A 25714-nucleotide genomic window follows, 5' to 3' on the forward strand; every position below is an offset into this window, starting at 1 on the left:
GGACTACGACAGAGTCTGAGGACTACGAAAAGTCTGAGGAATAAAGTCTGGCGGTAATGCAACAATTGGATGCCAACCGCCATAAAACAACAACAACAACAACAACAACAACAACTATTCAAGTCACAAAGACATATCATGACCTCATGGGCTTTGTAACACCAAAGCAATGGAAGGAGTACTTTTACGGACTACGACAGAGTCTGAGGACAAAGCACTGGAAGTCAAGGCACTGGAAGAACAACTTTTAGGACTACGACAAAGTCTAAGGAATAAAGTCTGGCGGTAATGCAACACTCGGATGTCAACCGCCATAAAACAACAACAACAACAACAACAAATAATGATATTGACTAAACTCTGCTCAGCTCTGAAGTATATGCAGGTCCCAGATCGACGTATTGGACACCCCTGTTCTAAAGAATACAACAACAACAACAACAACAACAACAACAACATCTCATGAACTCATGGGCTTTGAAACAGCAAAGTAATGAAAGAGGAACTTCTACAGAATACGACAAAGTCTGAAGAATAAAGTCTGTGGTAATGCAACACTTGGATGCCAACCGCCATAAAACAACAACAACAACAACAAGAGTCAGTGCTGGAATAAGACGTACAACTACAGTAGGTGGTGGTAATATAAAACTTGGATACAAACTGCCATAAAACACCAAAGAAGAAGAAGTTACACCAGCGGCTGCAGATTCACGTGATTTTTACTCAAATACATAAGTCAAATATTTGCAGAAACTGAATGACTGAATTGTTGTATAGGCAACATATTGTCCAAATACAGAACAGTAACAAGGCCTCGATATAACAAAGTCAACTTTCCAGGAAATTAATGAAACACCAGAAACTATTCAAACCATTGTGCAAAGATGAGGCAGAATAACCTGTTGTGGCTGACCAGCCCCTCGTGCCACGGCCCCTCGTGCCCACGGCCCCTCGTGCCCACTGCCCCTCGTTCGTGCCACGGCCCCTCGTTCGTGCCACGGCCCCTCGTTCGTGCCACGGCCCCTCGTGCCTCGGCCCCTCATGCCACGGCCCCTCGTGCCCACGGCCCCTCGTGCCCACGGCCCCTCGTTCGTGCCACGGCCCCTCATGCCACGGCCCCTCATCTGCACAAGGGGGCACCAGACATGTGGAGACATGAGCATGTTACAGACGTTTTGAGTGAGTCAGCCTCTCTCTCTCTTATAACGTCAAACACTTTGAAGACGGCCAACGAGAGCAGGTGGCGGTAAATGCACCTTTTCAGTTGGCGTTCAACCGCCATTAAAAGTACCACCACAACAACAACAACAACAACAACAACAACAACCCCTCACACATGTTTGCCTCTGTCCCTCTTCTGTCCCTCCTCTGTCCCTCCTCTGTCCCTCCTCTGTCTCTCCTCTGTCCTTCCTCTGTCCCTCCTCTGTCTCTCCTGTCCCTCCTCTGTCTCTCCTCTGTCTCTTCTCTGTCCTTCCTCTGTCTCTTCTCTGTCCCCCCTCTGTCCTTCCTCTGTTTCTCCTCTGTACCTCCCCTGTCCTTCCTCTGTCCCTCCTCTGTCTCTCCTCTGTCTCTTCTCTGTCCTTCTGTCTCTCCTCTGTCCCTCCCCTGTCCCTTCTCTGTCCCTCCTGTCTCACCTCCCTCCATGTCCCGCCGCACATACTTCTGTCCTGGTTCCCTTCGTGTACATTCATATTTGTATAAGGTTTTAAGGAAGTAACAGTGAAATTAAAATCTACCCGAGCGTCAAAGAAAAGAGGCAAAGTAAAGTAAGCTACAGTTAAAGGTGAATGAATGTATTATTGAACAATTTTAAATGTTTATTTTACAAATGTATGGAAAACATGCTAATGCTAATCACAGTGATTATGCGGACAAAATGATAATTATTCTTTATTTGTTCTGACGTTGTTTGAATGACATGGAATGGAAACAATAAAAACTCATTTAACCATCAGTTCTGGCCTTCTGATTCGGCTGCATGTTACACTCCCCTTTCTTAATCTAAATAAAGTCTAAAGGAGGTTTTCCTCCGTCTGAGACGTGGAACTGCAGCAGGTGGCGGTGGTGTAACACGTGGATACCAACTGCCATGGAAGGCCAAAGAAGAAGAGGAAGATGGAAAGGAAGAGGCACTTGGATGCTGGCCTCTGTGGAACTCCAAGGAAGAAGATGAGCACTACAACTACAACTACAACTACAACTACTACTACTACTACTACTACAGAAGAAGAATAAAGTCTAAGACGTAGAACTAGTGGGTGGCGGGAATGTAACATACCAACAGCCATTAACCATCAAAGAAGAAGAAGAATACTATGCTCTGCTACTGACAGGTCATGTGACGATAAAAAGCCTATGGGAAAAGAACGCTTTGATCCCATGATCTTTGAAGACAATGAAACATAACCACAGTGGTACGAGTCAGCACCACGCAGAAAGAATAAAGTCTAAGACTACAGTAGGTGGCGCTAATGTAACACTTTGATACCAACTGCCATAAAATACCAAAGAAGAAGAAACAGTCTGTGTGGAGCCTAAACAGCTGCTTCAAGGCTTCTTGCATTGCACAGCGTCTAGTTTCTCTTTGTTATTTCTCTTTCTCTTTTTTATGTCCTGTTTTGGCAAGTAGAAAATAAGCTCTAAAACTGATCAATCATGGCACTACCCTCCATCTCTACTACAACCCTCCACTTCTCTACTACCACCGTCCACTTCTCTACTACCACCCTCCACATCTCTACTACCACCCTCCACCACCCTCCACATCTCTTCTACCACCCTCCACATCTCTTCTACCACCCTCCACATCTCTACTACCACCCTCCACATCTCTACTACCACCCTCCACATCTCTACTACCACCCTCCACATCTCTACTACCACCCTCCACATCTCTTCTACCAGCACTGAAACAGCCCTGGTCAAAGTACTCAACGATCTCCTCACCTCTGCAGACTCCGGGGCCCTCAACATCCTGTTACTACTCGACCTCAGCGCAACCTTTGACACTATAAACCATTCCATCCTCCTACAAAGGCTGCGCCAACTGGGTGTTGAGGGCTCTGCACTTTACTGGCTCACATCCTACCTCACCAACAGGCAAGAGTTCATTTCCCTCTCCGGTCACTCATCCACCCTCTCCCCAGTAACGCAGGGGTCCCCCAGGGCTCAGTCCTCGGCCCCCTCCTCTTCATCTGCTACATCTTCCCCCTTGGTCACATCCTCCGCCAACTCAACCTGGACTTTCACTGCTACGCTGACGACACCCAGATATACCTCACCACCAAATCCACCCAAAACCCTCCCCTCAGCCACATCGAAACCTGCATCTCTACAATAAAATCATGGCTCACTCTCAACTTCCTCAAACTGAACAGTGACAAAACAGAGCTCCTCCTCATTGGCACCAAATCCACTCTCAATAAAACTGGTCCCTTTTCACTCAGCATCGACACCTCGACCATCACCCCCTCTACCCTGGTACGCAATCTCGGTGTCATCATGGACCCCACCCTCTCCTTCACTCCCCATGTCAGCCACATTGTCAAGACCTCATACTTCCACCTCCGCCGCATCGCCAAAATCCGACACTGCCTCACCCTCCCCGCTGCTGAATCCCTCATCCATGCCTTCATCTCCTCCCGCCTTGACTACTGCAACTCCCTCCTCACTGGCATCTCCTCCCATTCCCTCCACAGACTCCAAATGGTCCAAAACTCCGCTGCCCGCCTCCTCACCCACACCCGGTCCCGTGATCACATCACTCCCGTTCTCCGCTCTCTCCACTGGCTCCCCATCAAGCAGCGCATAAACTTTAAAATACTCCTCCTCACCTTCAAAGCTCTTCACCACCTTGCCCCCCCTACCTGTCTGACCTCCTCATCCCCCACCGCCCCTCCCGAGCTCTCCGATCCTCCTCCTCTCTCACCCTGACTGCACCAACATCCCGACTCAAAAGTTTTGGCGACAGAGCATTCTCCCGAACAGCACCCCGACTCTGGAACTCCCTCCCCCAACCTGTCCCACTCTCCCTCACTCACAACATTCAAATCCCGCCTAAAAACATACCTCTTCACCCAAGCCTATGACCTCCCCTACCCCTAGCCTCCTCTACCCCATTGCCTACACTTCTACCCCCTGTTACATCCCCATCTTTTTCTCTCTACTTCTTCTGTCTTGTTCATTTTATCTGTATATTAATGTGTTCTGTACGTGTTGTCCCCCCTGTCTGTAAATACCCCCCCCCCCTTTTTTATTATGTTCAGCGTCTTTGGGTCACTGAAAAGCGCTATATAAATAAAAGTTATTATTATTATTATTACCCTCCACATCTCTTCTACCACCCTCCACATCTCTACTACCACCCTCCACTTCTCTACTACCACCCTCCACTTCTCTACTACTACCCTCCACCACCCTCCACATCTCTTCTACCACCCTCCACTTCTCTACTACCACCCTCCACATCTCTACTACCACCCTCCACTTCTCTACTACCACCCTCTACATCTCTACTACCACCCTCCACATCTCTACTACCACCCTCCACATCTCTACTACCACCCTCCACATATCTACTACAACCCTCCACATCTCTACTACCACCCTCCACATCACTTCTACCACCCTCCACATCTCTACTACCACCCTCCACCACCCTCCACATCTCTTCTACCACCCTCCACATCTCTACTACCACCCTCCACATCTCTACTACCACCGTCCACTTCTCTACTACCACCCTCCACTTCTCTACTACCACCCTCCACTTCTCTACTACCACCCTCCACTTCTCTACTACCACCCTCCACTTCTCTACTACCACCCTCCACATCTCTACTACCACCCTCCACATCTCTACTACCACCCTCCACATCACTTCTACAACCCTCCACATCTCTACTACCACCCTCCACCACCCTCCACATCTCTTCTACCACCCTCCACATCTCTTCTACCACCCTCCACATCTCTACTACCACCCTCCACATCTCTACTACCACCCTCCACTTCTCTACTACCACCCTCCACATCTCTTCTATCACCCTCCACAGCTCTACTACCACCCTCCAAATCTCTTCTACCACCCTCCACATCTCTACTACAACCCTCCACCACCCTCCACATCTCTACTACCACCCTCCACTTCTCTACTACCACCCTCCACATCTCTACTACAACCCTCCACCACCCTCCACATCTCTTCTACCACCCTCCACATCTCTTCTACCACCCTCCACATCTCTACTACCACCCTCCAAATCTCTTCTACCACCCTCCACCACCCTCCACATCTCTACTACAACCCTCCACCACCCTCCACATCTCTTCTACCACCCTCCACATCACTTCTACAACCCTCCACATCTCTACTACCACCCTCCACCACCCTCCACATCTCTATTACCACCCTCCACTTCTCTACTACCACCCTCCACATCTCTACTACCACCCTCCACTTCTCTACTACCACCCTCCACGTCTCTTCTACCACCCTCCACATCTCTTCTACCACCCTCCACTTCTCTACTACCACCCTCCACATCTCTTCTACAACCCTCCACCACCCTCCACATCTCTACTACAACCCTCCACCACCCTCCACATCTCTTCTACCACCCTCCACATCACTTCTACAACCCTCCACATCTCTACTACCACCCTCCACCACCCTCCACATCTCTATTACCACCCTCCACTTCTCTACTACCACCCTCCACATCTCTACTACCACCCTCCACTTCTCTACTACCACCCTCCACGTCTCTTCTACCACCCTCCACATCTCTTCTACCACCCTCCACTTCTCTACTACCACCCTCCACATCTCTTCTACCACCCTCCACATCTCTACTACCACCCTCCACTTCTCTACTACAACCCTCCACCACCCTCCACATCTCTACTACCACCCTCCACTTCTCTACTACCACCCTCCACATCTCTACTACCACCCTCCACTTCTCTACTACCACCCTCCACGTCTCTTCTACCACCCTCCACATCTCTTCTACCACCCTCCACTTCTCTACTACCACCCTCCACGTCTCTTCTACCACCCTCCACATCTCTTCTACCACCCTCCACTTCTCTACTACCACCCTCCACATCTCTACTACCACCCTCCACATCTCTACTACCACCCTCCACTTCTCTACTACCACCCTCCACATTTCTACTACCACCCTCCACATCTCTTCTACCACCCTCCATCTCTACTACCACCCTCCACTTCTCTACTACCACCCTCCACATCTCTACTACAACCCTCCACATCTCTACTACCACCCTCCACTTCTCTACTACCACCCTCCAGATCTCTTCTACCACCCTCCATCTCTACTACCACCCTCCACTTCTCTACTACCACCCTCCACATCTCTACTACCACCCTCCATATCTATACTACCACCCTCCTCATCTCTACTACCACCCTCCACATCTCTACTACCACCCTCCACTTCTCTACTACCACCCTCCACTTCTCTACTACCACCCTCCACATCTCTTCTACCACCCTCCACCACCCTCCACATCTCTTCTATCACCCTCCACATCTCTACTACCACCCTCCACTTCTCTACTACCACCCTCCACTTCTCTACTACCACCTTCCACATCTCTACTACCAGCATCCACATCTCTTCTACCATCCTCCACATCTCTTCTACCACCCTCCATCTCTACTACCACCCTCCACTTCTCTACTACCACCCTCCACATCTCTACCTCCACCCTCCACTTCTCTACTACCACCCTCCACATCTCTTCTACCACCCTCCACCACCCTCCACATCTCTTCTATCACCCTCCACAGCTCTACTACCACCCTCCACATCTCTACTACCACCCTCCACATCTCTACTACCACCCTCCACATCTCTTCTACCACCCTCCACTTCCCTACTACCACCCTCCACATCTCTACTACCACCCTCCACATCTCTACTACCACCCTCCACATCTCTACTACCACCCTCCACATCTCTACTACCACCCTCCACTTCTCTACTACCACCCTCCACATCTCTTCTACCACCCTCCACATCTCTTCTACCACCCTCCACATCTCTACTACCAGCCTCCACATCTCTTCTACCACCCTCCACTTCTCTACTACCACCCTCCACAGCTCTACTACCACCCTCCACATCTCTACTACCACCCTCCACTTCTCTACTACCACCCTCCACATCTCTACTACAACCCCCACCACCCTCCACATCTCTACTACCACCCTCCACATCTATACTACCACCCTCCACATCTCTACTACCACCCTCCACATCTCTTCTACCACCCTCCACCACCCTCCACATCTCTTCTATCACCCTCCACTTCTCTACTACCACCCTCCATCTCTACTACCATCCTCCACATCTCTTCTACCACCCTCTACATCTCTTCTACCACCCTCCATCTCTACTACCACCCTCCACTTTTCTACTACCACCCTCCACCACCCTCCACATCTCTTCTACCACCCTCCACATCTTTTCTATCACCCTCCACAGCTCTACTACAACCCTCCACATCTCTACTACCACCCTCCACTTCTCTACTACCACCCTCCACCTCTCTACTACAACCCTCCACCACCCTCCACATCTCTACTACCACCCTCCACTTCTCTACTACCAGCCTCCACATCTCTACTACCAGCCTCCACATCTCTTCTACCACCCTCCATCTCTACTACCACCCTCCACTTCTCTACTACCACCCTCCACATCTCTACTACCACCCTCCACATCTCTACTACCACCCTCCACTTCTCTACTACCACCCTCCACTTCTCTACTACCACCCTCCACATCTATACTACCACCCTCCACTTCTCTACTACCACCCTCTACATCTCTACTACCACCCTCCACATCTCTACTACCACCCTCCACATCTCTACTACCACCCTCCACATATCTACTACAACCCTCCACATCTCTACTACCACCCTCCACATCTCTACTACCACCCTCCACCACCCTCCACATCTCTTCTACCACCCTCCACATCTCTACTACCACCCTCCACATCTCTACTACCAGCCTCCATATCTCTTCTACCATCCTCCACATCTCTTCTACCACCCTCCATCTCTACTACCACCCTCCACTTCTCTACTACCACCCTCCACATCTCTACTACCACCCTCCACTTCTCTACTACCACCCTCCACCACCCTCCACATCTCTTCTACCACCCTCCACTTCTCTACTACCACCCTCCACATCTCTTCTACCACCCTCCACATCTCTTCTATCACCCTCCACAGCTCTACTACCACCCTCCACATCTCTACTACCACCCTCCACTTCTCTACTACCACCCTCCACATCTCTACTACAACCCTCCACCACCCTCCACATCTCTACTACCACCCTCCACATCTATACTACCACCCTCCACATCTATACTACCACCCTCCACATCTCTACTACCACCCTCCACATCTCTACTACCACCCTCCACATCTCTACTACAACCCTCCACCACCCTCCACATCTCTTCTACCACCCTCCACATCTCTTCTACCACCCTCCACATCTCTTCTACCACCCTCCATCTCTACTACCACCCTCCATCTCTACTACCACCCTCCACTTCTCTACTACCAGCCTCCACATCTCTTCTACCATCCTCCACATCTCTACTGCCACCCTCCACTTCTCTACTACCACCCTCCACATCTCTACTACCACCCTCCACATCTCTTCTACCACCCTCCACATCTCTACTACCACCCTCCACTTCTCTACTACCACCCTCCACTTCTCTACTACCACCCTCCACCACCCTCCACATCTCTTCTACCACCCTCCACTTCTCTACTACCACCCTCCATATCTCTTCTACCACCCTCCACATCTCTTCTGTCACCCTCCACAGCTCTACTACCACCCTCCACATCTCTTCTACCACCCTCCACATCTCTACTACCAACCTCCACATCTCTTTTACCAACTCCACATCTCTTCTACCACCCTCCACTTCTCTACTACCACCCTCCACTTCTCTACTACCACCCTCCACATCTATACTACCACCCTCCACTTCTCTACTACCACCCTCCACATATCTACTACAACCCTCCACATCTCTACTACCACCCTCCACATCACTTCTACCACCCTCCACATCTCTACTACCACCCTCCACCACCCTCCACATCTCTTCTACCACCCTCCACATCTCTACTACCACCCTCCACATCTCTACTACCACCGTCCACTTCTCTACTACCACCCTCCACTTCTCTACTACCACCCTCCACTTCTCTACTACCACCCTCCACTTCTCTACTACCACCCTCCACATCTCTACTACCACCCTCCACTTCTCTACTACCACCCTCCACTTCTCTAATACCACCCTCCACATCTCTACTACCACCCTCCACTTCTCTACTACCACCCTCCACATCTCTACTACCACCCTCCACATCTCTACTACCACCCTCCACTTCTCTACTACCACCCTCCACTTCTCTACTACCACCCTCCACATCTCTTCTACCACCCTCCACATCTCTACTACCACCCTCCACTTCTCTACTACCACCCTCCACATCTCTTCTATCACCCTCCACAGCTCTACTACCACCCTCCACATCTCTTCTACCACCCTCCACATCTCTACTACCACCCTCCACATCTCTACTACAACCCTCCACCACCCTCCACATCTCTACTACCACCCTCCACTTCTCTACTACCACCCTCCACATCTCTACTACAACCCTCCACCACCCTCCACATCTCTTCTACCACCCTCCACATCTCTTCTACCACCCTCCACATCTCTACTACCACCCTCCAAATCTCTTCTACCACCCTCCACCACCCTCCACATCTCTATTACCACCCTCCACTTCTCTACTACCACCCTCCACATCTCTACTACCACCTTCCACTTCTCTACTACCACCCTCCACATCTCTTCTACCACCCTCCACTTCTCTACTACCACCCTCCACATCTCTACTACCACCCTCCACATCTCTACTACCACCCTCCACTTCTCTACTACCACCCTCCACTTCTCTACTACCACCCTCCACCACCCTCCACATCTCTTCTACCACCCTCCACTTCTCTACTACCACCCTCCACATCTCTACTACCACCCTCCACATCTCTACTACCACCCTCCACATCTCTACTACCACCTTCCACTTCTCTACTACCACCCTCCACGTCTCTTCTACCACCCTCCACATCTCTTCTACCACCCTCCACTTCTCTACTACCACCCTCCACATCTCTACTACCACCCTCCACATCTCTTCTACCACCCTCCACATCTCTTCTATCACCCTCCACAGCTCTACTACCACCCTCCACATCTCTTCTACCACCCTCCACCTCTCTACTACCACCCTCCACATCTCTTTTACCACCTCCACATCTCTTCTACCACCCACCACTTCTCTACTACCACCCTCCACTTCTCTACTACCACCCTCCACATCTATACTACCACCCTCCACTTCTCTACTACCACCCTCCACATCTCTACTACCACCCTCCACATCTCTACTACCACCCTCCACATATCTACTACAACCCTCAACATCTCTACTACCACCCTCCACATCACTTCTACCACCCTCCACATCTCTACTACCACCCTCCACCACCCTCCACATCTCTTCTACCACCGTCCACATCTCTACTACCACCCTCCACTTCTCTACTACCACCCTCCACTTCTCTACTACCACCCTCCACATCTCTACTACCACCCTCCACTTCTCTACTACCACCCTCCACATCACTTCTACCACCCTCCACATCTCTACTACCACCCTCCACTTCTCTACTACCACCCTCCACCTCTCTACTACAACCCTCCACCACCCTCCACATCTCTACTACCACCCTCCACTTCTCTACTACCAGCCTCCACATCTCTACTACCAGCCTCCACATCTCTTCTACCATCCTCCACATCTCTTCTACCACCCTCCATCTCTACTACCACCCTCCACTTCTCTACTACCACCCTCCACATCTCTACTACCACCCTCCACTTCTCTACTACCACCCTCCACATCACTTCTACCACCCTCCACATCTCTACTACCACCCTCCACTTCTCTACTACCACCCTCCACCTCTCTACTACAACCCTCCACCACCCTCCACATCTCTACTACCACCCTCCACTTCTCTACTACCAGCCTCCACATCTCTACTACCAGCCTCCACATCTCTTCTACCATCCTCCACATCTCTTCTACCACCCTCCATCTCTACTACCACCCTCCACTTCTCTACTACCACCCTCCACATCTCTACTACCACCCTCCACATCTCTACTACTACCCTCCACTTCTCTACTACCACCCTCCACTTCTCTACTACCACCCTCCACATCTATACTACCACCCTCCACTTCTCTACTATCACCCTCTACATCTCTACTACCACCCTCCACATCTCTACTACCACCCTCCACATCTCTACTACCACCCTCCACATATCTACTACAACCCTCCACATCTCTACTACCACCCTCCACATCTCTACTACCACCCTCCACCACCCTCCACATCTCTTCTACCACCCTCCACATCTCTACTACCACCCTCCACATCTCTACTACCAGCCTCCATATCTCTTCTACCATCCTCCACATCTCTTCTACCACCCTCCATCTCTACTACCACCCTCCACTTCTCTACTACCACCCTCCACATCTCTACTACCATCCTCCACTTCTCTACTACCACCCTCCACCACCCTCCACATCTCTTCTATCACCCTCCACAGCTCTACTACCACCCTCCACATCTCTACTACCACCCTCCACTTCTCTACTACCAAACCTCCACATCTCTACTACAACCCTCCACCACCCTCCACATCTCTACTACCACCCTCCACATCTCTACTACCACCCTCCACATCTATACTACCACCCTCCACATCTCTACTACCACCCTCCACATCTCTACTACCACCCTCCACATCTCTACTACAACCCTCCACCACCCTCCACATCTCTACTACCACCCTCCACTTCTCTACTACCACCCTCCACATCTCTACTACAACCCTCCACATCTCTACTACCACCCTCCACTTCTCTACTACCACCCTCCAGATCTCTTCTACCACCCTCCATCTCTACTACCACCCTCCACTTCTCTACTACCACCCTCCACATCTCTACTACCACCCTCCATATCTATACTACCACCCTCCTCATCTCTACTACCACCCTCCACATCTCTACTACCACCCTCCACTTCTCTACTACCACCCTCCACATCTCTTCTACCACCCTCCACCACCCTCCACATCTCTTCTATCACCCTCCACATCTCTACTACCACCCTCCACTTCTCTACTACCACCCTCCACATTTCATCTACCACCCTCCACATCTCTTCTACCACCCTCCACATCTCTACTACCACCCTCCACTTCTCTACTACCACCCTCCACTTCTCTACTACCACCTTCCACATCTCTACTACCAGCATCCACATCTCTTCTACCATCCTCCACATCTCTTCTACCACCCTCCATCTCTACTACCACCCTCCACTTCTCTACTACCACCCTCCACATCTCTACCTCCACCCTCCACTTCTCTACTACCACCCTCCACATCTCTTCTACCACCCTCCACCACCCTCCACATCTCTTCTATCACCCTCCACAGCTCTACTACCACCCTCCACATCTCTACTACCACCCTCCACATATCTACTACCACCCTCCACATCTCTTCTACCACCCTCCACTTCCCTACTACCACCCTCCACATCTCTACTACCACCCTCCACATCTCTACTACCACCCTCCACATCTCTACTACCACCCTCCACATCTCTACTACCACCCTCCACTTCTCTACTACCACCCTCCACATCTCTTCTACCACCCTCCACATCTCTTCTACCACCCTCCACATCTCTACTACCAGCCTCCACATCTCTTCTACCACCCTCCACTTCTCTACTACCACCCTCCACAGCTCTACTACCACCCTCCACATCTCTACTACCACCCTCCACTTCTCTACTACCACCCTCCACATCTCTACTACAACCCTCCACCACCCTCCACATCTCTACTACCACCCTCCACATCTATACTACCACCCTCCACATCTCTACTACCACCCTCCACATCTCTTCTACCACCCTCCACATCTCTACTACCACCCTCCACATCTCTACTACCAGCCTCCATATCTCTTCTACCATCCTCCACATCTCTTCTACCACCCTCCATCTCTACTACCACCCTCCACTTCTCTACTACCACCCTCCACATCTCTACTACCATCCTCCACTTCTCTACTACCACCCTCCACCACCCTCCACATCTCTTCTATCACCCTCCACAGCTCTACTACCACCCTCCACATCTATACTACCACCCTCCACTTCTCTACTACCACCCTCCACATCTCTACTACCACCCTCCACATCTCTACTACCACCCTCCACATATCTACTACAACCCTCAACATCTCTACTACCACCCTCCACATCACTTCTACCACCCTCCACATCTCTACTACCACCCTCCACCACCCTCCACATCTCTTCTACCACCGTCCACATCTCTACTACCACCCTCCACTTCTCTACTACCACCCTCCACTTCTCTACTACCACCCTCCACATCTCTACTACCACCCTCCACTTCTCTACTACCACCCTCCACATCACTTCTACCACCCTCCACATCTCTACTACCACCCTCCACTTCTCTACTACCACCCTCCACCTCTCTACTACAACCCTCCACCACCCTCCACATCTCTACTACCACCCTCCACTTCTCTACTACCAGCCTCCACATCTCTACTACCAGCCTCCACATCTCTTCTACCATCCTCCACATCTCTTCTACCACCCTCCATCTCTACTACCACCCTCCACTTCTCTACTACCACCCTCCACATCTCTACTACCACCCTCCACTTCTCTACTACCACCCTCCACATCACTTCTACCACCCTCCACATCTCTACTACCACCCTCCACTTCTCTACTACCACCCTCCACCTCTCTACTACAACCCTCCACCACCCTCCACATCTCTACTACCACCCTCCACTTCTCTACTACCAGCCTCCACATCTCTACTACCAGCCTCCACATCTCTTCTACCATCCTCCACATCTCTTCTACCACCCTCCATCTCTACTACCACCCTCCACTTCTCTACTACCACCCTCCACATCTCTACTACCACCCTCCACATCTCTACTACTACCCTCCACTTCTCTACTACCACCCTCCACTTCTCTACTACCACCCTCCACATCTATACTACCACCCTCCACTTCTCTACTATCACCCTCTACATCTCTACTACCACCCTCCACATCTCTACTACCACCCTCCACATCTCTACTACCACCCTCCACATATCTACTACAACCCTCCACATCTCTACTACCACCCTCCACATCTCTACTACCACCCTCCACCACCCTCCACATCTCTTCTACCACCCTCCACATCTCTACTACCACCCTCCACATCTCTACTACCAGCCTCCATATCTCTTCTACCATCCTCCACATCTCTTCTACCACCCTCCATCTCTACTACCACCCTCCACTTCTCTACTACCACCCTCCACATCTCTACTACCATCCTCCACTTCTCTACTACCACCCTCCACCACCCTCCACATCTCTTCTATCACCCTCCACAGCTCTACTACCACCCTCCACATCTCTACTACCACCCTCCACTTCTCTACTACCAAACCTCCACATCTCTACTACAACCCTCCACCACCCTCCACATCTCTACTACCACCCTCCACATCTATACTACCACCCTCCACATCTATACTACCACCCTCCACATCTCTACTACCACCCTCCACATCTCTACTACCACCCTCCACATCTCTACTACAACCCTCCACCACCCTCCACATCTCTACTACCATCCTCCACATCTCTTCTACCACCCTCCATCTCTACTACCACCCTCCACTTCTCTACTACCACCCTCCACATCTCTACTACAACCCTCCACATCTCTACTACCACCCTCCACTTCTCTACTACCACCCTCCAGATCTCTTCTACCACCCTCCATCTCTACTACCACCCTCCACTTCTCTACTACCACCCTCCACATCTCTACTACCACCCTCCATATCTATACTACCACCCTCCTCATCTCTACTACCACCCTCCACATCTCTACTACCACCCTCCACTTCTCTACTACCACCCTCCACATCTCTTCTACCACCCTCCACCACCCTCCACATCTCTTCTATCACCCTCCACATCTCTACTACCACCCTCCACTTCTCTACTACCACCCTCCACATTTCATCTACCACCCTCCACATCTCTTCTACCACCCTCCACATCTCTACTACCACCCTCCACTTCTCTACTACCACCCTCCACTTCTCTACTACCACCTTCCACATCTCTACTACCAGCATCCACATCTCTTCTACCATCCTCCACATCTCTTCTACCACCCTCCATCTCTACTACCACCCTCCACTTCTCTACTACCACCCTCCACATCTCTACCTCCACCCTCCACTTCTCTACTACCACCCTCCACATCTCTTCTACCACCCTCCACCACCCTCCACATCTCTTCTATCACCCTCCACAGCTCTACTACCACCCTCCACATCTCTACTACCACCCTCCACATATCTACTACCACCCTCCACATCTCTTCTACCACCCTCCACTTCCCTACTACCACCCTCCACATCTCTACTACCACCCTCCACATCTCTACTACCACCCTCCACATCTCTACTACCACCCTCCACATCTCTACTACCACCCTCCACTTCTCTACTACCACCCTCCACATCTCTTCTACCACCCTCCACATCTCTTCTACCACCCTCCACATCTCTACTACCAGCCTCCACATCTCTTCTACCACCCTCCACTTCTCTACTACCACCCTCCACAGCTCTACTACCACCCTCCACATCTCTACTACCACCCTCCACTTCTCTACTACCACCCTCCACATCTCTACTACAACCCTCCACCACCCTCCACATCTCTACTACCACCCTCCACATCTATACTACCACCCTCCACATCTCTACTACCACCCTCCACATCTCTTCTACCACCCTCCACCACCCTCCACATCTCTTCTTTCACCCTCCACTTCTCTACTACCACCCTCCATCTCTACTACCATCCTCCACATCTCTTCTACCACCCTCTACATCTCTTCTACCACCCTCCATCTCTACTACCACCCTCCACTTTTCTACTACCACCCTCCACCACCCTCCACATCTCTTCTACCACCCTCCACATCTTTTCTATCACCCTCCACAGCTCTACTACAACCCTCCACATCTCTACTACCACCCTCCACTTCTCTACTACCACCCTCCACCTCTCTACTACAACCCTCCACCACCCTCCACATCTCTACTACCACCCTCCACTTCTCTACTACCAGCCTCCACATCTCTACTACCAGCCTCCACATCTCTTCTACCATCCTCCACATCTCTTCTACCACCCTCCATCTCTACTACCACCCTCCACTTCTCTACTACCACCCTCCACATCTCTACTACCACCCTCCACATCTCTACTACCACCCTCCACTTCTCTACTACAACCCTCCACTTCTCTACTACCACCCTCCACATCTATACTACCACCCTCCACTTCTCTACTACCACCCTCTACATCTCTACTACCACCCTCCACATCTCTACTACCACCCTCCACATCTCTACTACCACCCTGCACATATCTACTACAACCCTCCACATCTCTACTACCACCCTCCACATCTCTACTACCACCCTCCACCACCCTCCACATCTCTTCTACCACCCTCCACATCTCTACTACCACCCTCCACATCTCTACTACCAGCCTCCATATCTCTTCTACCACCCTCCACCACCCTCCACATCTCTATTACCACCCTCCACTTCTCTACTACCACCCTCCACATCTCTACTACCACCTTCCACTTCTCTACTACCACCCTCCACGTCTCTTCTACCACCCTCCACATCTCTTCTACCACCCTCCACTTCTCTACTACCACCCTCCACTTCTCTACTACCACCCTCCACCTCTCTACTACAACCCTCCACCACCCTCCACATCTCTACTACCACCCTCCACTTCTCTACTACCAGCCTCCACATCTCTACTACCAGCCTCCACATCTCTTCTACCATCCTCCACATCTCTTCTACCACCCTCCATCTCTACTACCACCCTCCACTTCTCTACTACCACCCTCCACATCTCTACTACCACCCTCCACATCTCTACTACCACCCTCCACTTCTCTACTACAACCCTCCACTTCTCTACTACCACCCTCCACATCTATACTACCACCCTCCACTTCTCTACTACCACCCTCTACATCTCTACTACCACCCTCCACATCTCTACTACCACCCTCCACATCTCTACTACCACCCTGCACATATCTACTACAACCCTCCACATCTCTACTACCACCCTCCACATCTCTACTACCACCCTCCACCACCCTCCACATCTCTTCTACCACCCTCCACATCTCTACTACCACCCTCCACATCTCTACTACCAGCCTCCATATCTCTTCTACCACCCTCCACCACCCTCCACATCTCTATTACCACCCTCCACTTCTCTACTACCACCCTCCACATCTCTACTACCACCTTCCACTTCTCTACTACCACCCTCCACATCTCTTCTACCACCCTCCACATCTCTACTACCACCCTCCACATCTCTACTACCAGCCTCCATATCTCTTCTACCACCCTCCACCACCCTCCACATCTCTATTACCACCCTCCACTTCTCTACTACCACCCTCCACATCTCTACTACCACCTTCCACTTCTCTACTACCACCCTCCACGTCTCTTCTACCACCCTCCACATCTCTTCTACCACCCTCCACTTCTCTACTACCACCCTCCACTTCTCTACTACCACCCTCCACCACCCTCCACATCTCTTCTACCACCCTCCACTTCTCTACTACCACCCTCCACATCTCTTCTACCACCCTCCACATCTCTTCTATCACCCTCCACAGCTCTACTACCACCCTCCACATCTCTTCTACCACCCTCCACATCTCTACTACCACCCTCCACATCTCTTTTACCACCTCCACATCTCTTCTACCACCCACCACTTCTCTACTACCACCCTCCACTTCTCTACTACCACCCTCCACATCTATACTACCACCCTCCACTTCTCTACTACCACCCTCCACATCTCTACTACCACCCTCCACATCTCTACTACCACCCTCCACATATCTACTACAACCATCAAGATCTCTACTACCACCCTCCACATCACTTCTACCACCCTCCACATCTCTACTACCACCCTCCACCACCCTCCACATCTCTTCTACCACCGTCCACATCTCTACTACCACCCTCCACTTCTCTACTACCACCCTCCACTTCTCTACTACCACCCTCCACATCTATACTACCACCCTCCACTTCTCTACTACCACCCTCTACATCTCTACTACCACCCTCCACATCTCTACTACCACCCTCCACATCTCTACTACCACCCTCCACATATCTACTACAACCCTCCACATCTCTACTACCACCCTCCACTTCTCTACTACCACCCTCCACATCACTTCTACCACCCTCCACATCTCTACTACCACCCTCCACTTCTCTACTACCACCCTCCACCTCTCTACTACAACCCTCCACCACCCTCCACATCTCTACTACCACCCTCCACTTCTCTACTACCAGCCTCCACATCTCTACTACCAGCCTCCACATCTCTTCTACCATCCTCCACATCTCTTCTACCACCCTCCATCTCTACTACCACCCTCCACTTCTCTACTACCACCCTCCACATCTCTACTACCACCCTCCACATCTCTACTACTACCCTCCACTTCTCTACTACCACCCTCCACTTCTCTACTACCACCCTCCACATCTATACTACCACCCTCCACTTCTCTACTACCACCCTCTACATCTCTACTACCACCCTCCACATCTCTACTACCACCCTCCACATCTCTACTACCACCCTCCACATCTATACTACCACCCTCCACTTCTCTACTACCACCCTCTACATCTCTACTACCACCCTCCACATCTCTACTACAACCCTCCACATCTCTACTACCACCCTCCACATCTCTACTACCACCCTCCACCACCCTCCACATCTCTTCTACCACCCTCCACATCTCTACTACCACCCTCCACATCTCTACTACCAGCCTCCATATCTCTTCTACCATCCTCCACATCTCTTCTACCACCCTCCATCTCTACTACCACCCTCCACTTCTCTACTACCACCCTCCACATCTCTACTACCATCCTCCACTTCTCTACTACCACCCTCCACCACCCTCCACATCTCTTCTATCACCCTCCACAGCTCTACTACCACCCTCCACATCTCTACTACCACCCTCCACTTCTCTACTACCACCCTCCACATCTCTACTACAACCCTCCACCACCCTCCACATCTCTACTACCACCCTCCACATCTATACTACCACCCTCCACATCTATACTACCAGCCTCCACATCTCTACTACCACCCTCCACATCTCTACTACCACCCTCCACATCTCTACTACAACCCTCCACCACCCTCCACATCTCTACTACCACCCTCCACTTCTCTACTACCACCCTCCACTTCTCTACTACCACCCTCCACATCTCTACTACCAGCCTCCACATCTCTTCTACCATCCTCCACATCTCTTCTACCACCCTCCATCTCTACTACCACCCTCCACTTCTCTACTACCACCCTCCACATCTCTACTACAACCCTCCACATCTCTACTACCACCCTCCACTTCTCTACTACCACCCTCCAGATCTCTTCTACCACCCTCCATCTCTACTACCACCCTCCACTTCTCTACTACCACCCTCCACATCTCTACTACCACCCTCCATATCTATACTACCACCCTCCTCATCTCTACTACCACCCTCCACATCTCTACTACCACCCTCCACTTCTCTACTACCACCCTCCACATCTCTACTACCACCCTCCACTTCTCTACTACCACCCTCCACTTCTCTACTACCACCCTCCACTTCTCTACTACCACCCTCCACATTTCTTCTACCACCCTCCACATCTCTTCTACCATCCTCCACATCTCTTCTACCACCCTCCATCTCTACTACCACCCTCCACTTCTCTACTACCACCCTCCACATCTCTACCTCCACCCTCCACTTCTCTACTACCACCCTCCACATCTCTTCTACCACCCTCCACCACCCTCCACATCTCTTCTATCACCCTCCACAGCTCTACTACCACCCTCCACATCTCTACTACCACCCTCCACATCTCTACTACCACCCTCCACATCTCTTCTACCACCCTCCACTTCCCTACTACCACCCTCCACATCTCTACTACCACCCTCCACATCTCTACTACCACCCTCCACATCTCTACTACCACCCTCCACATCTCTACTACCACCCTCCACTTCTCTACTACCACCCTCCACATCTCTTCTACCACCCTCCACATCTCTTCTACCACCCTCCACTTCTCTACTACCACCCTCCACAGCTCTACTACCACCCTCCACATCTCTACTACCACCCTCCACTTCTCTACTACCACCCTCCACATCTCTACTACAACCCTCCACCACCCTCCACATCTCTACTACCACCCTCCACATCTATACTACCACCCTCCACATCTCTACTACCACCCTCCACATCTCTTCTACCACCCTCCACCACCCTCCACATCTCTTCTATCACCCTCCACTTCTCTACTACCACCCTCCATCTCTACTACCATCCTCCACATCTCTTCTACCACCCTCTACATCTCTTCTACCACCCTCCATCTCTACTACCACCCTCCACTTTTCTACTACCACCCTCCACCACCCTCCACATCTCTTCTACCACCCTCCACATCTTTTCTATCACCCTCCACAGCTCTACTACAACCCTCCACATCTCTACTACCACCCTCCACTTCTCTACTACCACCCTCCACCTCTCTACTACAACCCTCCACCACCCTCCACATCTCTACTACCACCCTCCACTTCTCTACTACCAGCCTCCACATCTCTACTACCAGCCTCCACATCTCTTCTACCATCCTCCACATCTCTTCTACCACCCTCCATCTCTACTACCACCCTCCACTTCTCTACTACCACCCTCCACATCTCTACTACCACCCTCCACATCTCTACTACCACCCTCCACTTCTCTACTACAACCCTCCACTTCTCTACTACCACCCTCCACATCTATACTACCACCCTCCACTTCTCTACTACCACCCTCCACATATCTACTACAACCCTCCACATCTCTACTACCACCCTCTACATCTCTACTACCACCCTCCACATCTCTACTACCACCCTCCACATCTCTACTACCACCCTCCACATATCTACTACAACCCTCCACATCTCTACTACCACCCTCCACATCTCTACTACCACCCTCCACCACCCTCCACATCTCTTCTACCACCCTCCACATCTCTACTACCACCCTCCACATCTCTACTACCAGCCTCCATATCTCTTCTACCATCCTCCACATCTCTTCTACCACCCTCCATCTCTACTACCACCCTCCACTTCTCTACTACCACCCTCCACATCTCTACTACCATCCTCCACTTCTCTACTACCACCCTCCACCACCCTCCACATCTCTTCTACCACCCTCCACTTCTCTACTACCACCCTCCACATCTCTTCTACCACCCTCCACATCTCTTCTATCACCCTCCACAGCTCTACTACCACCCTCCACATCTCTACTACCACCCTCCACTTCTCTACTACCACCCTCCACATCTCTACTACAACCCTCCACCACCCTCCACATCTCTACTACCACCCTCCACATCTATACTACCACCCTCCACATCTATACTACCACCCTCCACATCTCTACTACCACCCTCCACATCTCTACTACCACCCTCCACATCTCTACTACAACCCTCCACCACCCTCCACATCTCTTCTACCACCCTTCACATCTCTTCTACCACCCTCCACATCTCTTCTACCACCCTCCATCTCTACTACCACCCTCCATCTCTACTACCACCCTCCACTTCTCTACTACCAGCCTCCACATCTCTTCTACCACCCTCCATCTCTACTACCACCCTCCACATCTCTACTACCACCCTCCACTTCTCTACTACCACCCTCCACATCTCTACTACAACCCTCCACATCTCTACTACCACCCTCCACTTCTCTACTACCACCCTCCAGATCTCTTCTACCACCCTCCACATCTCTACTACCACCCTCCACATCTCTACTACCACCCTCCACTTCTCTACTACCACCCTCCACTTCTCTACTACCACCCTCCACATCTCTTCTACCACCCTCCACCACCCTCCACATCTCTTCTATCACCCTCCACATCTCTACTACCACCCTCCACTTCTCTACTACCACCCTCCACATTTCTTCTACCACCCTCCACATCTCTACTACCACCCTCCACTTCTCTACTACCACCTTCCACATCTCTACTACCAGCATCCACATCTCTTCTACCACCCTCCATCTCTACTACCACCCTCCACTTCTCTACTACCACCCTCCACATCTCTACTACCACCCTCCACTTCTCTACTACCACCCTCCACATCTCTTCTACCACCCTCCACCACCCTCCACATCTCTTCTACCACCCTCCACATCTCTACTACCACCCTCCACTTCTCTACTACAACCCTCCACCACCCTCCACATCTCTACTACCACCCTCCACATCTCTTCTATCACCCTCCACTTCTCTACTACCACCCTCCATCTCTACTACCATCCTCCACATCTTTTCTATCACCCTCCACAGCTCTACTACAACCCTCCACATCTCTACTACCACCCTCCACATCTCTACTACCACCCTCCATCTCTACTACCACCCTCCACTTCTCTACTACCACCCTCCACATCTCTACTACCACCCTCCACTTCTCTACTACCACCCTCCACATCTCTTCTACCACCCTCCACAGCTCTACTACAACCCTCCACATCTCTACTACCACCCTCCACAGCTCTACTACCACCCTCCACATCTCTACTACAACCCTCCACCACCCTCCACATCTCTACTACCACCCTCCACATCTCTTCTACCACCCTCCACCACCCTCCACATCTCTTCTATCACCCTCCACTTCTCTACTACCACCCTCCATCTCTACTACCATCCTCCACATCTCTTCTACCACCCTCCACATCTCTACTACCACCCTCCACTTCTCTACTACAACCCTCCACCACCCTCCACATCTCTACTACCACCCTCCACATCTCTTCTATCACCCTCCACTTCTCTACTACCACCCTCCATCTCTACTACCATCCTCCACATCTTTTCTATCACCCTCCACAGCTCTACTACAACCCTCCACCACCCTCCACATCTTTTCTATCACCCTCCACTTCTCTACTACCACCCTCCACTTCTCTACTACAACCCTCCACCACCCTCCACATCTCTACTACCACCCTCCACTTCTCTACTACAACCCTCCACCACCCTCCACTTCTCTACTATCACCCTCCACAGCGGATGCATGTTTTAACTGCTCTTGCTAAATGCTGCTGACTCTTCATTCCCGATGCAGGACTCGAGTTTCCTGTTTTTGAAGAACAGCCCTTGCTTGACGTGCTTGACGTGCTTGAAGTGCTTGAAGTGCTTGAAGTGCTTGAAGTGCTTGAAGTGCTTGAAGTGCTTGAAGTGCTTGAAGTGCTTGAAGTGCTTGAAGTGCACGCTCATCTTCTGCAACATCACGTAGTGTGTCTTTAAAAGGCTGAGCTGCGGTTTGGCTCATGCAGACTCGTTAGTCCAGTTGGCTTTGCTCAGAGTGACATGGCACATCGGCGGTGAGTGTTCAGTGCGTTTACGTCATCCACCGCGAGCTATGGATGCGTCCCAAGGCTACCGCGGCTGCCGTGGCGCACTACCGGGGATGCTCGTGGCGTTTGCGGCACAGATCATCTCGTTATCCGGGGCAGACGCCAGCGTCATGGAGGAACTCGCCACGGAGAAAGAGGCTGAGGAAAGTCACCGCCAGGACAGCGTGAATCTGCTGACGTTTATTCTGCTGCTGACGCTCACCATCCTCACCATATGGTTGTTCAAGCACCGGAGAGTCCGGTTCTTGCACGAGACCGGGTTAGCAATGATTTACGGTAAGGCTCACGGGTCACGTGGGGCTGTCCACAGGCGGTTTATTCCCGGCTTTGAGCGGACTTTGTGGTGCAATGTGCAGTTTTACAGCTGCATTATGTGCAAGTCTGACACCTTCAGAAGGGCTCAGGATGTTCCCATGTCTCCTTCTTATTCAGTCTATAATATCTTCTGTCAAAGACACCAACATGGACCTAAGAGCTTCTCTCAATGGTTTAAAATACAACATGGACTAAAACAATAAGACTACAGATCAGGGCACAGCCAAATTGAATGTATCATTGACGTATCAAACCCAGACAGATGATCAAATCCCAACATAATTCTGCTTTGAAATGTCACTTATTAACTAATGACTTTCAGACTTTGATTTGCTCCTGCTCTTTTTTGTATTTATTCATGGATTTCCCCTTAATCTACCAAACCCTCATGTTATAGCCTGAAGTGGAGGGACCAGTAAACATGGAAATGCTGCTGAAGTAGTTTCAGTTGAGGATGGTGGGTTAGAGCTGAACCTCTGGTTGAATTAAGGACAAACATGTGCACATACATTTAAAAACACGACAGATATAAGACTTTAGATATAAGAGAACTTGGATGAAACACATCCACTCTTTTGTCCAGATGACAGAATTCAATTTTCTTTTGCTATCAAATTATTTTTTACCATTAGAATTCTTGGCCTGAAAATACAAAACACTACATTTGATTTAAATAGTTAGAGCTCCCACTGATATAATGTATTATGAAACAGTTTCTTTAATTCACCAGGAGGGACAGGCAAAGACTTGGTTTTGGTCATGTTTTAGTCTAGTTCTGATTTAATTCCAGCTTCATTTGGTCCCGGCCGTGTTTGCTGTGGTCAAAGAGTAAACGCTCCATTGGGTCGAATCAAGAGTCTAAATTGGGTCTGAACTATTTTATTGACCTTAAACAGTATTTTATTGACCTTAAACTGTATTATTCACAATGGGATAGTTTTTTGCTTTCTTTTTTACTTTGTCAGCCACTTTGAAGCCAGACGCTGTTCTACATGAATGGAAAAGAATATGTTACGCTTTTTCGTTTAGTATTTACTACTATCAACAGCCATTTGACTTTGCGGCCCTCGTGCAGCGCTTATTAGTCACTAGACAATCCCGATGTGTTAGTGAGGAGCTCTTTTAACCCAGTGAGTGAATGCAGCTGTGGCCCCTGCATGTCTGTGGCCCCTGCATCTGTCTGTGGCCCCTGCATCTGTCTGTGGCCTCTGTGGCCCCTGCATCTGTCTGTGGCCCCTGCATCGGTCGCTCTCTCACCAGCGCCTGAGACTGGGGCCTTGAACAACTAATGACACTTTGAGTACATTTTTAATTATTACTTATATATTATATATTATTATTGGTCTTCGCACAACAGCTATAAAAACATGTGATGAACAATAATATATAAGGCCAGTTTAAGACATGCAAATCCACTTGTCCACTGAC

General features: G+C 50.8%; 1 protein-coding gene across 1 annotated transcript in view; it reads left to right on the top strand.

The window, feature by feature from the left end:
* Positions 1 to 23976: 23976 nt before the first annotated feature.
* slc9a7 (solute carrier family 9 member 7) overlaps positions 23977 to 25714 on the top strand; it is a 61897-nt gene continuing 60159 nt past the window's right edge. Inside the window, exon 1 of the mRNA XM_072439369.1 lies at positions 23977 to 24247. Coding sequence (XP_072295470.1) covers positions 23977 to 24247 — 271 coding nt within the window. The remainder of the gene's footprint in view (positions 24248 to 25714) is intronic.

This window comes from Eucyclogobius newberryi, unplaced genomic scaffold, assembly GCF_026437365.1.
Source record: "Eucyclogobius newberryi isolate DKJ021-1_F unplaced genomic scaffold, fEucNew1.0.hap1 SCAF_9, whole genome shotgun sequence".
Lineage (NCBI taxonomy): Eukaryota > Metazoa > Chordata > Actinopteri > Gobiiformes > Gobiidae > Eucyclogobius > Eucyclogobius newberryi.